Source organism: Phoxinus phoxinus (assembly GCF_949152265.1).
Source record: "Phoxinus phoxinus genome assembly, chromosome: 19".
NCBI classification, from domain to species: domain Eukaryota; kingdom Metazoa; phylum Chordata; class Actinopteri; order Cypriniformes; family Leuciscidae; genus Phoxinus; species Phoxinus phoxinus.
The window spans coordinates 11,856,868-11,872,536 of record NC_136894.1 but is presented as its reverse complement, the minus strand read 5'-3'; the positions used below and the strand labels follow the sequence as shown (position 1 = coordinate 11,872,536).

Below are 15,669 nucleotides of genomic sequence, written 5' to 3'. Positions count from 1 at the left end.
AAGATTTGACCCAATCCGATAGCCGAAATCCGATCAGATTATTTAATAGAAATACAGCTGTTTATTGTTCGTTATCTTAGGTCCATTAAATAATGCTTACAGATTAACTTTTGATTTGAATAATGTATTTACTGTAACTAAAATTAATAAATGTTTTAGAATGACTTTCGTTGTTAATGTTAATTAATGGAATCTTAAGGTGTTAGTGATAAAATGAATAAAAATGTATTAAATTCATAGCGATCAATTTTTTACATGGATGGAGAATATGAAATGGTTAGAGTTGTTGTGCAATTTGATGCACATGAGTTGGATGTCCATCAACTGAACTTGTCATCACCGCATCGTGCGTTTCCAGCATAGACAATTTTGTTTGCAGATTTGAGAGCAGCTGCTTATTGTCCTTTTCTGAGGTAAGAATTGTAAAAACTGTTCCCAGATTGGCATTTTCCCTTTTCCACCAACAGAGTGGCTTGAAAAAGGTCTGACATCAGCTCTTTGAAATAGTTGTGTAAGACTGGAGAAACTGGTTGGAGAGATAGACTGGTCTACGAAACAAAGAACCTTGCTGGAAATTAACATCTGACCTCCCTCATACAGTTTCACTCCCTCTCACGCCTAAAGACTCACACAAGAATATATATGTGGTTTAATATGAATGATTATTATGTTTAGTATCATTTAAAATGTCTCAGAGTGAGTGGTACAAATGTCTCATTTCCAACTTAGTTAAACAAAAAGAAATAAGGTTTTGAGAAGTTTAGAGAAACTGACACACAAAGGAAGGTTGTCTCTAGACAAATGTTCTCCTACCCCCAAAAGGTGTCAACTCTGAATGTAAATTCCCATTGTTAGCATGTGAAAGAGGTTTTGGCTAATTAATGGAATGCGGCAGAGGAATCGGGGCGCTTTCTGTATCTAGACTGGCCCGTGATGGCTGGGAGTGACCGAGACTTCCAGCCTCATGTATTTGTATCAGGTTGGGTTCGCATCTCTTCTTTTTATTCATGTTTTATATTGATTATCTTTGAATTGATTATACAATTGACCTGATACCTGATTTAATAAATTGTTACATTTGATTATTCAAACTGATTTTGACCTTGTTCATTTAATAGTCTAAAAGTAATAATCAAACATTCGCTCACTTTTAGTGATGCATAGATATTATCAAAACCTTTCATTTATGGAGTCAGATGAAATAACGAGTAAACACATATGAGAAATGTATTGCATTTAACCCAAATTACTTTGAGATGCTGGAAAGACGGAACGCGCAAGAAACCTTCCCCGTGCTATTGGAAACCCCCATTGGACCAATATAGCGCGGCTTACAGTTGTCAAGTGGGAAAACACACACATTAAAGTATTTTCATTTCAACTACTACTCCCTGAGCTGATGTGGCAATATGATCCACAAATCAATTAATCATGGTAGATTCAGATCAGATGGCTATAAAAATGAATGTCCAATTCATCTAATCAGCAACATACATCCTTTAGCTTTTCTAAAGTTGCTGGTGGTAAAGAACAGGAAAAGAACAGTTAAGTCAACAGCAGAGAACCATGAGACAGGAAGTCAACAGGACACAAGAGGAGTGAGAAAGGAAATGTGGAGCGACAGAGACGTCAAAGGTGTCACAATAGCGCCTGAATCAATGCTGATGTGGGGGGTTTGGACAAATGATCCCTGGAAGGAAGTCACCAGATAAGATGTAACCGGGGGAAAAAACAGCATATACGGTCAAATATCAAAATAGTCTGTTTTATTCTCAATGTAATAAAGTTATAAACATGTCAGGCAGTGGTTTCACACTTCTTCATACTGCATTTGCATGAATATCAGATCATTTCTCTCCCAAACATTTAAATACAGTACATTTAATTAAAATGTTTCCTCTCATCTGAAATCCGATCATTCATCCGTAAGAACATGTAAAGCGAATTTCTATAACCACTGGTTTTGCAACAAACCTACATCTTTAAAAAAAAACAATAAAAGCTCTCCCAGGCCAGGAAGAGCAGTTTAAACAAAAACAGGTTCAAGTACAGTACTTCAACAGAATGGCACAGAAGAGATGTTGTCCAGAGATTTGGTATGTCAGTTACACAAGCCTTGAATAATTTCTGCCACAAGCTTGAACTTCATAGATTCAATGGTGCTACATAAAGTCAAATGAACAAGTCTGCGCATTTATATGAATGCATCAATCAAATTAGACAACAATTATACACAATTTTCATTTATAATTATGTCAGGGACTAATAAAACTTAGACAAATGGGATTTTAACACTCAGATTGGTCTTTCAAAGGCTGAATCTCACGAAACTTGTGATATTGGGTTGTTTTTCCTTAAACCAAAAAAAAAAAAAATATATATATATATATATATATATATATATACAGTACTACTGAATATTTAAACAAAGGATTTTTTCCTAATCATTAAATTAATGATTAATTGGGGGGGAAATATGCTTATGATTAAAATAGTCACACACAAAAAATGAATGGATCCAAGAAAAGGCTTAATTTTTCTTCTGTACATATGCAAATATAAAAATATTCTCTTCTTTTGATTTTGGAGTTAAATGTGAGTTATCGTGAGATTCTCCCAAAAGACACTGTGGTAAGATAAAATATAAGACCTCTTGTATGCCTTTTGCATTGATGTTAAAAGCAAAATAATAATCAAATCAAGTAATAATAAAAAAATGTGATAATTTTTCTTCATATCATAATAAGCGATTCTGCATAAGAGCTGTTTGCAGCGTAACCACTATTTTCTCTGAGGGAAGATTGTTGCATGATTGCTGCGCAAATACGATGCACCACCTTTTGTGCTGTTCCCAGCATGCCTGGAAGTCTTTCCATGACAAAACAGCAGTTATTTTATACTCGCATCTTAGCTTTTCTCAACTTTTTACACCCTGCTTCTGTTTTCTTTGGTTTGAGAGGGCGTTTCTCTCCTCCTTCACTTGTAATAATAGTTGTGAGTTTTCTATTTCTTGTCTTTTGTGGTCCAAACCTCATCCTCCTCAGCTCCAGCTGGTGTCATATTTAGTCCAGCCCTCAGGGGGACCCAGATAAATTCTTCGTCCACGGGATATGAAGCTGACTACGCCCCTGTAACCGGCACGGGGAACCCCTGACTTCAAATCGTCCATAACTCCCAAGTTGCGGGCCAGCACTTTAAAGCTGTCTCTACTGGAGTACTGAACTCGAAATGGCCCAGAACCTTTCAGGCTTCCACCTTGTTGTAGTTCCTCTACCTTCACCAAAGGGGCGATATACACTTCTTTTTCAAAGGTTTCATCGTACTTCTCCTTGACCAAGTAGGACAAGTCCAGTTTAGTGAAAGGCACAAAATCAGTATTGAGTTTTATGTAGCGCAAATACTGGTCAAAAAATTGACCCAAACTGACGCCTTTACGTCCGAAAGTTATAGTCCTCGAGATCTCGGGGCGAATGCACGAGCGGTCCTTCCGCTGCTCAGGTTGCCGCATCCAGTCGTCCCAGAATGCCTTGGGCCACTTGGGCTCCAACTCTGCCCAGACTTCCTTCAAAAGCATCCATCCAAGGCCAGGAAAGAAATCTGTCCGGTAAAGAAGGTCAGCCTTGCCCGGGTCGACCAGCCCGTCCCGTCCATTATCATTCCAGGCGGAAATGCACCACAGAGTCGGATCCGAGCTCAATATGGGGTAGAGAGCACGGAAATACTCGAAAAAGTCTGGGGCCACCTATAAGATGAAATAAGAGCAGTTTTAAGACATTAAGATGAACTGATGATGAACAGGAAACTATTTCTAAACTATCTGGACAGAAATGGCTAGTTCAAGGCTAAGGTCCTGTCGGTTTGGTCCGCCAGTTGGCTGCTTTATAACAATGTCCAAAATATGTGTTTGGGCCTTAGGTACTCTCACTGGTGCTTGCTTAACTATGATGCTCAGTAGAGATTTAGAGTTAATCCACTGACCAGTTAAATGTGCTAATCAAATAAGTTTAAGTACTTGTATAAGTTCTCTAACTGAAAAAATATTTGTCCACCAAATCAAACTCATGTGGCAACCACCAGATCTGGTGCAACCAGCATGCCGAAAAAAGGAAATGATATCATAGAGAGGACTGTGCAGACACTCATGACTGTGTATTAAAGACAGTTATGTTATTATTATTTTTTTAAATGACACGGCATGTTTAGTGCAGGTTTTAAAATGTCATCATGTGGTGCAATTCCCCCAAAGCATAATGATTTTTAATTTGTAAAAAAAAAAAAAAAAAAAAATATTCCAGATGTAAGGAAATATGTTACTTTTTACTTGGTTATTTAAAAAAAATTCCTCTTGAAATTATAAAACCACATGTATACAAAGAGTACACTCAAAGTGTATTTTAAGTGTGTCCTAAACTATATTTTAAAAAGATTTGTCCATGCCATATTCATGGATAACTGTTATTTGTCATTGTTTAACTCCATTTCACCTTGAGTATGAAGGTTTACCATTTCAACAAAAATTGTAAATTCAACATTGCCACGACAGCCATCAAAGGACACAGTAAGAAGTATGCAAAAACCATGTTTGCCTGAATAGCAAAGTTAAACAAGGACCTTGATCCCTTCCTTTAGAGAACTCGTGACAACAGAACTGGAGCTTTTACTGCTGTCCTATTAATGGTTTTTTTGGGTGCATAATGCATATTAGACTTTGTAATCAGTTCACCTGTGAGAATTTCAAAGGAAAGGGTTCAGAAATGTGAAAATTAAAATATTCCCTATGAACGAGAGAAAAGCTCTTTTCAAAATTCCTCTCCATGAATTGTAAGAGGAAAATTGTGACTTACTTTCAGATATGGTACTATTCAGACCTGGTTAACATATGATGCTCAAATGCAGGATGAATATGACAACATTGAGTACTAGTCATAAATGACAACATATTCATGATCTTACCTCCAAGTCGTCCTCCACAATGACCACTGTGGAGTAAGCAAAGACATTGAACACTTGGTTCAGAGCCCAACGGTAGTGCCTGGAGATCTTGTAGTAACCCTGGAACTTCCTGTGATCAGGTCGCACTGGAATGTCTGCAAGATCCGGTTGGCTGATGTGGGTTATCTGACTGCCATAGGAGCCAATCATCCTTGCCGTATCTGCATGGCCACAGTCCTGGCTCACAATGATTGGATAAAGCTCAGCAGAAGGACGGTACTGTATCAATTTATCCAAACTCCTCTTCACTGTTACTCTGTCACAGGCAATGACGAGAATTGGGATAATGATTTGAGGGCTTGGTTTAGTAAGGCCTACTTCATTTCCCGCAATTTGCTTGTTTTCTTGGTCCAGTTCCTCATCCTTCGTGACCAGCCGAGGTGGCGTAACCATTAGAGTCTGTGTATTTTTCGTAACAGTTTTTGTATCATCTACAATTTTATGACTTAGAGGAACTGCAGGAATTTGCTGAAGTTTTTTCGGCTGCTCAATGTTCTTTTCATATTTTGTGTCCTCAGATTCCCTCTTTCCCAATTCTTTCCGCTGTTCCCATAGTTCCCTGTGACTCTGTATCTGTTTGAGGAGCTTCTTCTGAGTCTCCAGTTCCGATTCTACTTCTTCGGCCAATCTGATCACTTCAACGGCCAATCCGTTAGTTCCACCCACTTTTGCTCCCCATTCCTCTCCGGCCCCTGGTTCAGCTCCGCCTCCCTCACCAAGTCGGCCAATGGGAGGCCTCCCCCATAAGAAGAGGAGGAGCAAGGCGTTCCAGGCGACAAACAGAAATGCTCCACACAAAATAAGAGATCCTTTCTTGCGAACCATGGCCCAGTGACACCACACAAGGGACTGTAGTGAGGAAAATGCTATAAAACGGGGAAAAGGAAGATATAAAATTTAAAGATGAGGATAAACCCAAAAATAAATAATCACAGATAAGAGAGAGGTACAGAACAGTTAAGGCCTGTTTAATGCCTCATGATGTAGTCATTGTACTGCTGGATAATATTTACTGATTTTGATCAAGTAATAGCAAGAATAAAGAAAATCTGGTGCATCTGATAAACTTATGTTTACTTTGTATAGAACACAATATTCATAGAAAATTTGTGTTGAAAATTTGAAGTGGATAAAAACCTTTAATCAAAGTTATACATGAATTTTGAACAATACCCGTTCTTGTCTTAGGACAACTTTGATGAACTTTTTTGATCCACTTCAAATGTTGACTACTGTATTTAGTTTGATAATTATTTGTATTTTCTACATTATTAATATCTAACTTCACTATAACAATGTTGTATACACTTACTTACCACTTTATTAGGTACACCTGTTCAACCGCTCATGAACACAAATATCTAATCAGCCAATCACATGGCAGCAACTTAATGCATTTAGGATGTAGACATGGTCAAGATGATCTTCTGAAGTTCAAACTGAACATCAGAATTTGGAAGAAAGGTGATTTAAGTGACTTAGAACGTGTTATGGTTGTTGGTGCTAGACGGGCTGGTCTGAGTATTTCAGAAACTGTTGAGCTACTGGGATTTTCACACACAACCGTCTCTAGGGTTTACAGAGAATGGTCTGAAAAGAAAAATATATCCAGTGAGTGGCAGTTCTGTGGGTGAAAATGCCTTGTTGATGCCAGAGGTCAGAGGAGAATGGCCAGACTGGTTCGAGCTGATAGAAAAGCAGCAGTAACTCAAATAACCACTCGCTATAACTGAGCTATGAAGAAGAGCTTCTCTGAACGCACAACACATCGAACCTTGAAGCAGACGGGCTACAGCAGCAGAAGAACACACCGGGTGCCACTCCTGTCAGCTAAGAACAGGAAACTGAGGCTACTATTCACACAGGCTCACCAAAATTGGACAATAGAAGAATGGAAAAACATTGCCTGGTCCGATGAGTCTCAATTTCTGCTGCGACATTCAGATGTTAGGATCAGAATTTGGCATAAACAACATGAAAACATGGATCCATCCCTCCTTGTATCAACTGTTCAGGCTGCTGGTGGTGATTTAATGGTGGGGGATCATTTCGGCACACTTTTTGCCTCTTAGTACCAATTGAGCATCGTTTAAATGTCACAGCCTACCTGAGTATTGTTGCTGACCATGTCAATCCCTTTATGACCACAGTGTACATCTTCTGATGGCTTCCAGCAGGATAACGCACCATGTCACAAAGCTAAAATCATCTCAAACTGGTTTCTTGAACATGACAATGATTTCACAATACTCAAATGACCTCCACAGTCACCAGATCTCAGTCCAATAGAGCACATTTGGGATGTAATGGAACGGGAGATTTGCATAATGGATGTGCAGCCAACAAATCTGCAGCAACTGTGTGATGCTATCATGTTAAAATGGGCCAAAATCTCTAAAGAATGTTTCCAGAACCTTGTTTAATCTATGCCACAAAGAATTAAGGAGAGCTTGATTTGAAAGTATATTATGAATAATATATTATTGATATATAAATTATATATTTTAAATGATATTTATTAATAACAATAATAATTATTAAATTATAAAATGTATATAGTTTTATATATTAAAATGTATTTTTACAGGCTTTACAGTCTCGGTGTTAACTCAGTCTAAGTTCCATTACCATTGGGGAATTTCTGTTGTTTGAACAGAAGTTGACAGTTTGTCTTGAAATCAGCTGACTGCAGTTATGATGAATCACCCATTGAAGCCAGTTACCCACAATTCAACCACAATCTCGTGTGATGGCTCCGACTACATTTATCACTGCATGTCTTGTCCTTACATTCACATCATGTCGTAGTGGTGTTTGGATGATAAACAGTGAGGCATGTAAAGAAGAAGTTTATCGCAGTATGATTACCCTTAAATCTTTCATTCACTAACGGTCTCGCCCATGTTTCATCTGCACAACAGCTGCCTCCATCTCGAACACAAATTAGAGTATTTCATTCACCCCACTCCACAGGAGGGCTTTAGGAAGTACAAACTTCCCAGCATGCTTTGAAAACTATATGCAAACCCAGCTCTTGGCAGGCTAAGGGCACTCCAGAGTAATTAAATCTGACAGTTTGATCAGACCGCCGTGCGCCATCATTGCAAGAGAGCACTCCATAATTATCATGACAGTCAATGATGATTTTTTTTTTCACAGTCGGGTGAACTGAACCAAAAATCACCAATAAGATATCACGCTCCCAGTTAGCTCCTAGTTAGCTGACCCCACATGTCTTTGGGCGGCAGGGGCAGACCGAGGCTACTAACAAGAGCTAGCCTATTTTTTCTAAGTGGGCCATACCAACGTAATTTGTAAACCAGAAAGGAATTTCCTTCGAAATGGGGCCTGCAATTCCCGAGAGTGAAATTCGGAAAGATTCAGTCTATATGTGGTCAGTTTCACAATTCGCTATTTTATGTTACCATGTGTCATGATCAATGAACAGAAGTCTGTCATTGGCAAAAGAAGAGTCCTTGCGAGCTGCCAGCCAGGAAGAACTGAACATCTGCCCACCCTAAAACAGAAACGTGGCATTGCCCAATGGTTCCTGTGTGGATTTACGAGGTCATAAATATGCGTTGAGTAAGCACTTTTTCATTAGAGACAAAACCCCTGGCACTCATGAAAGATGGCACAAAATTATGCAGGCATAGTCTATCCGCGTAAGAAAAACAACATTATCCAGGTGGACTCCAGCACTGGATACTGAAATTGAGAAAGGCAGACAGGCTGACAGAATTGATTCTTAAGAGTAAATACACGTGCAAACAAGGGTCATCTGGAGTCTAATAATCTAATTACTAACTGTAATTTCTGCTAATGGACACCTGGATTTTACACAAGAAAATATTCATGCTTATAATCAATATACACTACTACTGTTTAAAATGTTTTTTTAGTGTTTTGGAAAAAACCTCTTATGCTCACCAAGGCTGTATTTATTTTATCAAAAGTACAGTAAAACTATTTAAAATAACTTATAAAAATAACTAATATATTTATTCCTGTGATGCAAAGCTGAATTTTCAGCATCATTACTCCAGTCTTCAGTGTGACGATCCTTCAGAATTCAGTCTAATACGCTGATTTACTGCTCAATAAATATTTTTTATTACTATCAATGTCGAAAACATTTCTGCAGCTTAAGATTTTTTTGCAGAAACTGTGATACATTTCTTTATGATTCTTTGATAAATAGAAAGCTTTTATTTGAAAAGAACAGCATATATTTTGTGAGGGTATTTTTCAGACCTGTAGATCATTTGCTTTGTTCCAAAAATGATTTACAGTCAATTACAATTTCTTCTTGGTTCGGTTTGCTTTTACAAGGCAACATTTCTAAATGGACCAAAATGTGTAAATAAAAACTCCTCTCATTTTTCACCTGTTAATGTTCCGGTGTTGTGCCGAATTCTGTGTATTGAGCTAATCCTAATCCTAACCCTACCATCATGTGTACGGTCACATAATTCGATGGGTCACAGAATTTGGTATAATGGGATTCCATTAATAGCAGTCATCCGTCAGGATGGATAGATAACGGATCTGTGGGCTTATTGTGGCTTTCTTTGTAGCTGTCGTTATACTACATTATCATTTTGAGCATGAATCAAGGACATTCCTACCTTGTACCTATTTTTGAGAAAAGCAATTAGGCGCCATTTTAAAATAATGCTTCGTCTTTGCTCTAACCCACGATACATTTTGAAAGGCATTATCAAAACAAACTGCAGATTTTCACGCAATGTACGTCATCATTACCCATCATACATTGTTATAGAGCCTGGTTCGCTGGTCCGTTGGGTCGTATTGCTTTCTCACCACAAGCAAACAGCTCCAGAGTTCATTTTCAAGCGGGCCAGGACAACCACGTTCTGGCAAACTCCGAATGATTGTTTCGGTGTAGATTGCCGTTTTTATATACCTTAACGAACAGAAGTAGTGCTGCATAACGATTAATCGCAACTAATCGTTTGCAGAATAAAAGTTTTTGTTTACATCATATATGTGTGTGTACTGTGTATAATAATTCTGTATATATAAATACACAAACATGCATGTATAATTTTAAGAAAAAATCTATTTATATGTTAAGTAGTTATAATTATATATAATATAAATTATATTTAAATATAAAAATGTATATAAACATGTAAATATTACATGTATACATGCATGTGTGTGTATTTATAAATGCATAATTATTTTACACAGTACACACACATATATGATGTAAACCAAAACTTTTATTCTGCAAACGATTAGTTGCGATTAATCGTTATGCAGCCCTAAACAGAAGTAATGGAGTAAACACAACTGGTTCCGAAACAAGTGCTCTATACGAGCCAGGTGTGAAACAACCTAAAAGTCTTCACTGTCACTGCTGAATAAAAGTATTAAAAAATGACCCCAAATTTCTGAACCGTAGTGTGCACATATGAGATACAAAATTGCAGAAATTAGCATTAATCTCTCAAATGACCTAAATCTGTTCGTCAAATAAAGCAACTGTGTCTCTGCAGAAGACTTAAAATTAAATCAGTTGATTCATATGGATTTATTTTACAATCTCTTTTTAAACATTTTTAACAGTCAAAGTTATGGGTGAATAGCCTTTCAATGGAGGGAGGGACAAAAATCTCTCAGATTTCATTCAAATATCTTCATTTGTGTTTCGAAGATGAACAAAAGACTTATGGGTTTGGATTTGGAACGACGTGAGAGTGAGTCAATGATGACAGAATTTTTTAGGTTAAAAATGTTTAAAAAAATTTAACAATCTGCATCTAAAGCTAAATCGTTCCACAGGAAATCTACAGCTAAAAAACGACCTGCTTTCCTTTCTGACATTAGTCAGATACTGTTCAGCTAAATAAACTGTTCAATGACAAAGTTCATTCATTGTTTGTGGCAGACACTGAGCCGCACACAAAAGTCAATACAGGGTCATGCGACTGCTCATCATTCTATCCACACCACACACAACACTGTGAACATCAATCAAACGCATTTCCATTTCATATACTAGTGCTAAAGGGTTAAACGATACTATGAAACAGCCTAAGAGTTACAATGTGACAACAGGCATAAAAAACACACCTAATAAAGTGCTTTGCACAGGAAAAGTGTCTGCTGTGCCAATAATAACCCCAGTAATCTTCTGGCTGCAAGCAAGTAACTAATCTCCACTTAACCCTTAGTAAAGATGTCTAAGTCTAACTACTCACTCACGAATCTACAATCAGCAGGACAGACGGAACCATTTAGGCCGTGATGGGTTTGAAACTCGCCTCATGCTTTTTTCCTGAGGAATAAACAAGACAGAAACACAAACAGTTCCCAGTTCTGCCTGCACGCATGCTTTAAGTGTAAAGTTTCATCAAAAACACCTGGAATCAAATGTGTCCACTAAACAGAAGATTTTTAACACAGGCAAAAGACAAGATTGTACATATAAAGATTTCTAAAGAAAGAAGGAGAAAAAGGGCAAAACATTATACATACAAAAAAAGCAAGAGACGCTAAGAGATCATGAAGACCACAGTCCAAGAACAAATCAACCACAAAGTAAAACAAGATGTCCCAAAGTTGCCTATTTGGCAGTGGATCGTGTGGAACAGATTAGAGGCATTGTTAAGCATTACCTGGACACAGAGCAGATTATGTTTCCCCGTCTCTCCCCCAAGTATTCACAAGGAGCTGATCGGCAAGAAACAGATGAGCGAAAGGGGAGGGCAGTAGAAAGGAAAGGGGAGGGAAGTACTGTACCCATGTAAAGAGCCAACACTGCCAGTTAACGCTCCAAAGAACTTTTAACACCCTCCTTCTCTTGCATTAACACGTGACACCCTGAAAGGTTCATTTATAAAGATGGAAGGTCAGCTGTTTTACAGTTCTAACCACAAAATGTAGGAACTAGAAATTAGAACATTAGAAATGTAGGGTTAAACAGGAGAATAAGTGAAGAATAAAATGCACCATGGAAGCTATAATTATTGTTATATATTGCTACAGTTATGGTTACTTAAAATAAAACAGTGGGAAACCAACCTTAGCCACCACTGGAAAAATTAAAGGAATATTTTGAAAACTTAAACTGTTTGCAGACAATCTCATTTTTATTTATTATGATTATACAGATTAATACAGTTAGTTCTGGTTAGTGTTATTTTAGTATTATTTATAGCCTATATAGAAGCTTTATAACTCAGTCAGTCAGAATTGTGAGCTATAAACTCGCAATTGCAATAAAACCTTTTTCTTTTCTTTTGTAAATGTATCTCTTTTTTCTCTCGCAATTGCATGGTTACATAGACCTATTGCAATTCTGACTTCTTCCTCTCAGAATTGCTTAATATAAACTCGCAATTGCGAGTTATAAAGTCAGAATTAAAAGTCAAATGCGAGGAAAAAAGAGATACAAAGTCAAATGCGAGGAAAAAAAGTCTGAATTGTAAGATAAAAAGTTGCAATTCTGTGGCGGAAACAAACTTCCACATAATGGCCTATAGTATTATTCATATTTTGAATTTGCTTTAATTTTTATATTTTCAGTTTCATTTTACTTTAAGCTTTAGTATTTTTGTTATGTGCTATGGCATTTTTATTAGCTTTTTGTCAAATATTTCTATTTAGCTTTGAAGTTTTAAGTTATTTTAGTACTCATTTCAGTTCATTGCAAAGGCAACATTTCTCATTTTCATAATTGTTTTTTTTTATTGTCTAATATTTTAATTTTATTTCAGCTTCATTTCAATACACGCAAACAATTTTTAATAGTTTTAGTTAATAATAATGCTTGTCCTGGTCCTTGAATTTGATTGGCTGAACACATAGCCTACATATTTATTTACTTAACTTCTTCCATTTTACATGTTATTTGCATAGGCTACTGTAGTACTTTATATTATTCTATTAGTTTTTAAATAAGTTTCCATAATAGGGACAACTAACAGGATTTTTTAAAAAGCGCTTAAGAAACTCAAAGAATTACACGACATGAACACAACTGATCCACATGTATTTGCCCGAGGATGAGGGTAAAGTAGTAGAGTGTTAAGTTATAGTGTAAGATGACGTGGCATTGTGGTTTAACTTGTACAACTTGCTTGACCGGTAAAGTGTGAGTCGCACAGCTGAAGTCTGTCATCACAAACACTAGCAGAAGGTCCAGAACACACACTATTGAGTGGACATTATCTTAAAGGTTCTGGACCGCCTTTCCCTTTTGATCCTTAGAAAGAGATACACTAAACCTGCCTGAAGCTACAACTCATGCCAGAATACGAGGGTCATGTTAAAAATGATGTATTCATAGATGCATTCTGGTCTTCAAAACAGTTTCGCATTCACACAGGGAAAATCACAGTGGTCTTTAATATAACAGTGGCTAACACTTACACACCACAAACCACGACCGCTCTCACCTTTCATCATCTCTGAACAGGATGGTGTTAAACGGCGAGATGGCCGTGACCGAAGAGATGCAGACCGTCAGAATGAAAGCTTCACTTTTCACTCTTCATCATCATCCTCATCGGTCCCCTTCACTCGGCACTGCTGTCAATATTCGGCTCTTTCCATTCCTGCAGCTGTCGCCCATTTCAATCTCTACCCTATTATGTGTGTGTGTGCGCTATCCCGCTCCGTGTTTCACATCCGGTGAGGTCTGCAGCGATCTGAGCTGGCGAGGTGAGAACGTGCGGTTTCGGGTTTAAACGTCCGTATTTGCAGCTTTGCACTGATGGAGGGCTTCATTTGATGCCGCCGCTCTCTGTGTGTGTACAGTCAAAGCGATTCTCCACTTCCGGATTGACTCATTAAGTAGGACCCACCCCCCTCTCGCTTCCATCCCCTTCGCCATTTCCCTAGCAACAAGATGCCTTAGCAACCGTCGCGAGTGGTGATGGGCAGCTGAATGATATTGTTACATGCTATAAATTCATAAAGAATTAATCTCACGGGGGGGGGGGGGGGGGGGGGGGGGGACTGTCTGGGTCATTATCAACCCAATGTCACAAGATTAAGAAATACATGTATTTATTTTAGCCTATTTTGGGGATTTGTTGTAACATTATTATTACTATGACAATTAAGAACACTACTGTAATACTACAAATGCAAACCTTTTTTAGAATTTAAATGTAAATATATATTTTAAAACAAATCAGCATTCCCGCAGTAGCCTTGTTTGAAATCTTAATCAGGGGTCAAATTGACCCTAATTGGATTCAATAGAATTCCCAAAACAAAACAAATAAAAAAAAAAACAGGCTTGAGAATATAAACGTGATGATTATAAACAAAACAAAAAGACAATAAAAAAATGAAAAAACATTTTAATATTTAAAAAAGTAAAAAACTGAAAAAAGTCAGTAGCCTACACCAAAGCACGAAAATGTGCAAAAAATAATAATAATAGTGGACACATGCTCTCGTCAGATGACATGCTCGAAATTGTAACCGTGTGTGAGTCCAGTCCACTATTGAATTTGGTGTGCCGATTTTTTTCTCTTTTTTTTTTCTTTGTCGAGCACCCAATCCTAAATATATTTTCCCCGGTGATGTGCGTGCTAAATGAAAATGGGTCACAACATTTCAAAACCAGTCAAATTGACCAGCAAGGCAGCAACAAAAGGGTTAAAGGTATAGTGCAACAAATACTAGCCTACTATTTGACTATTTAACCGTGCATTGGTGTTTGGTCTTTTTCACTATTTTCCCAATATACATGTTCCCTTTATCTGAATAATGTGGCTTGGTCACTTTTTCTAAACTTGCCATCTAAATGCACATTTATGGTCAATTCTTAGAGGTCTTCAAATGAGAACCAACAGTCGTGTTGCTGTGCAGGTCTGTTCCTCCACCATGGATCATGTTTACCTTTTCCACTGTAGGTTAAGAGCACTTGTTCACTGTTACTCCAGATATTTCCTGATGACTTATTCATATGAATCTCTTGGACATAAATTAAATGTGCATAAATGCAGCACAATGGAAAAAAAACACATTACTGTTCAGAAGACCCTTGACCATTTGTATTATCATGACTCCTTCGACGAAAAAACAAACATGGTAGATTAGAAGGAATCATTAAATTGAGGACAACACAGAGTGTGACCTATATGAGAATGCAACTGATTGGGAAGATATGAATGATGAAGAAGAGTTCCCTGCTAGCAACAATGACACAATCAACAATGACGACACCTACAGCCAACACACAGAATTGTCTTGTTTTGAAACGTGCTTTTGTTTGATAAGGTCAGTATGTAATATAAATGCATAACTTGAGATAATGTTATTGTTATACAAATGTAACCAAACTGCAAAAATCTGATATTATGAAAAAAAAATTGACAATAAATTTACTGGTTTTACCGAAGTGAAGATAAACTGGTTATTACATACATTACAAATACAGGTTAAGATGGATGTTGGTGGTTAAATTTTGAATGGAAAGAGTAAAGGCATAATACTATATATTTTATGATAGTAGTAGTAGTAGTAGTAATATATTATATATATGAGGGAGAGAAAGAGCCCTTTTTTTATAATAACAACATATAGAATAATATCAATATATACGGTATATATATATATATATATATATATATATATATATTCTTTATGTTGTTATTATTAAAAAAGGATCCCTCTCTCCCTCATATATAT

At 37.1% G+C, this 15,669-nt stretch overlaps 1 protein-coding gene across 3 annotated transcripts; it reads right to left on the bottom strand.

Moving 5' to 3' along the window:
- Window positions 1-1,743: 1,743 nt before the first annotated feature.
- Window positions 1,744-13,813, bottom strand: mgat1b (alpha-1,3-mannosyl-glycoprotein 2-beta-N-acetylglucosaminyltransferase b). 3 transcript variants are annotated; one of them, XM_079590160.1, is made up of 3 exons: window positions 13,422-13,813; window positions 4,954-5,858; window positions 1,744-3,742 (listed from the first exon to the last, which is right to left on the bottom strand). In XM_079590160.1, exons 1-3 carry the CDS (start codon window positions 13,429-13,431, stop codon window positions 3,041-3,043), a joined length of 1,617 nt encoding a protein of 538 aa, XP_079446286.1. In that variant the 5' UTR covers window positions 13,432-13,813; the 3' UTR covers window positions 1,744-3,040. The 3 variants fall into 3 exon arrangements, with proteins under 3 accessions (XP_079446286.1, XP_079446287.1, XP_079446288.1); XM_079590161.1 differs by lacking the exon at window positions 13,422-13,813 and adding an exon at window positions 11,640-11,723; XM_079590162.1 differs by lacking the exon at window positions 13,422-13,813 and adding an exon at window positions 6,309-8,614.
- Between the last annotated feature and the right edge of the window lie 1,856 nt (window positions 13,814-15,669).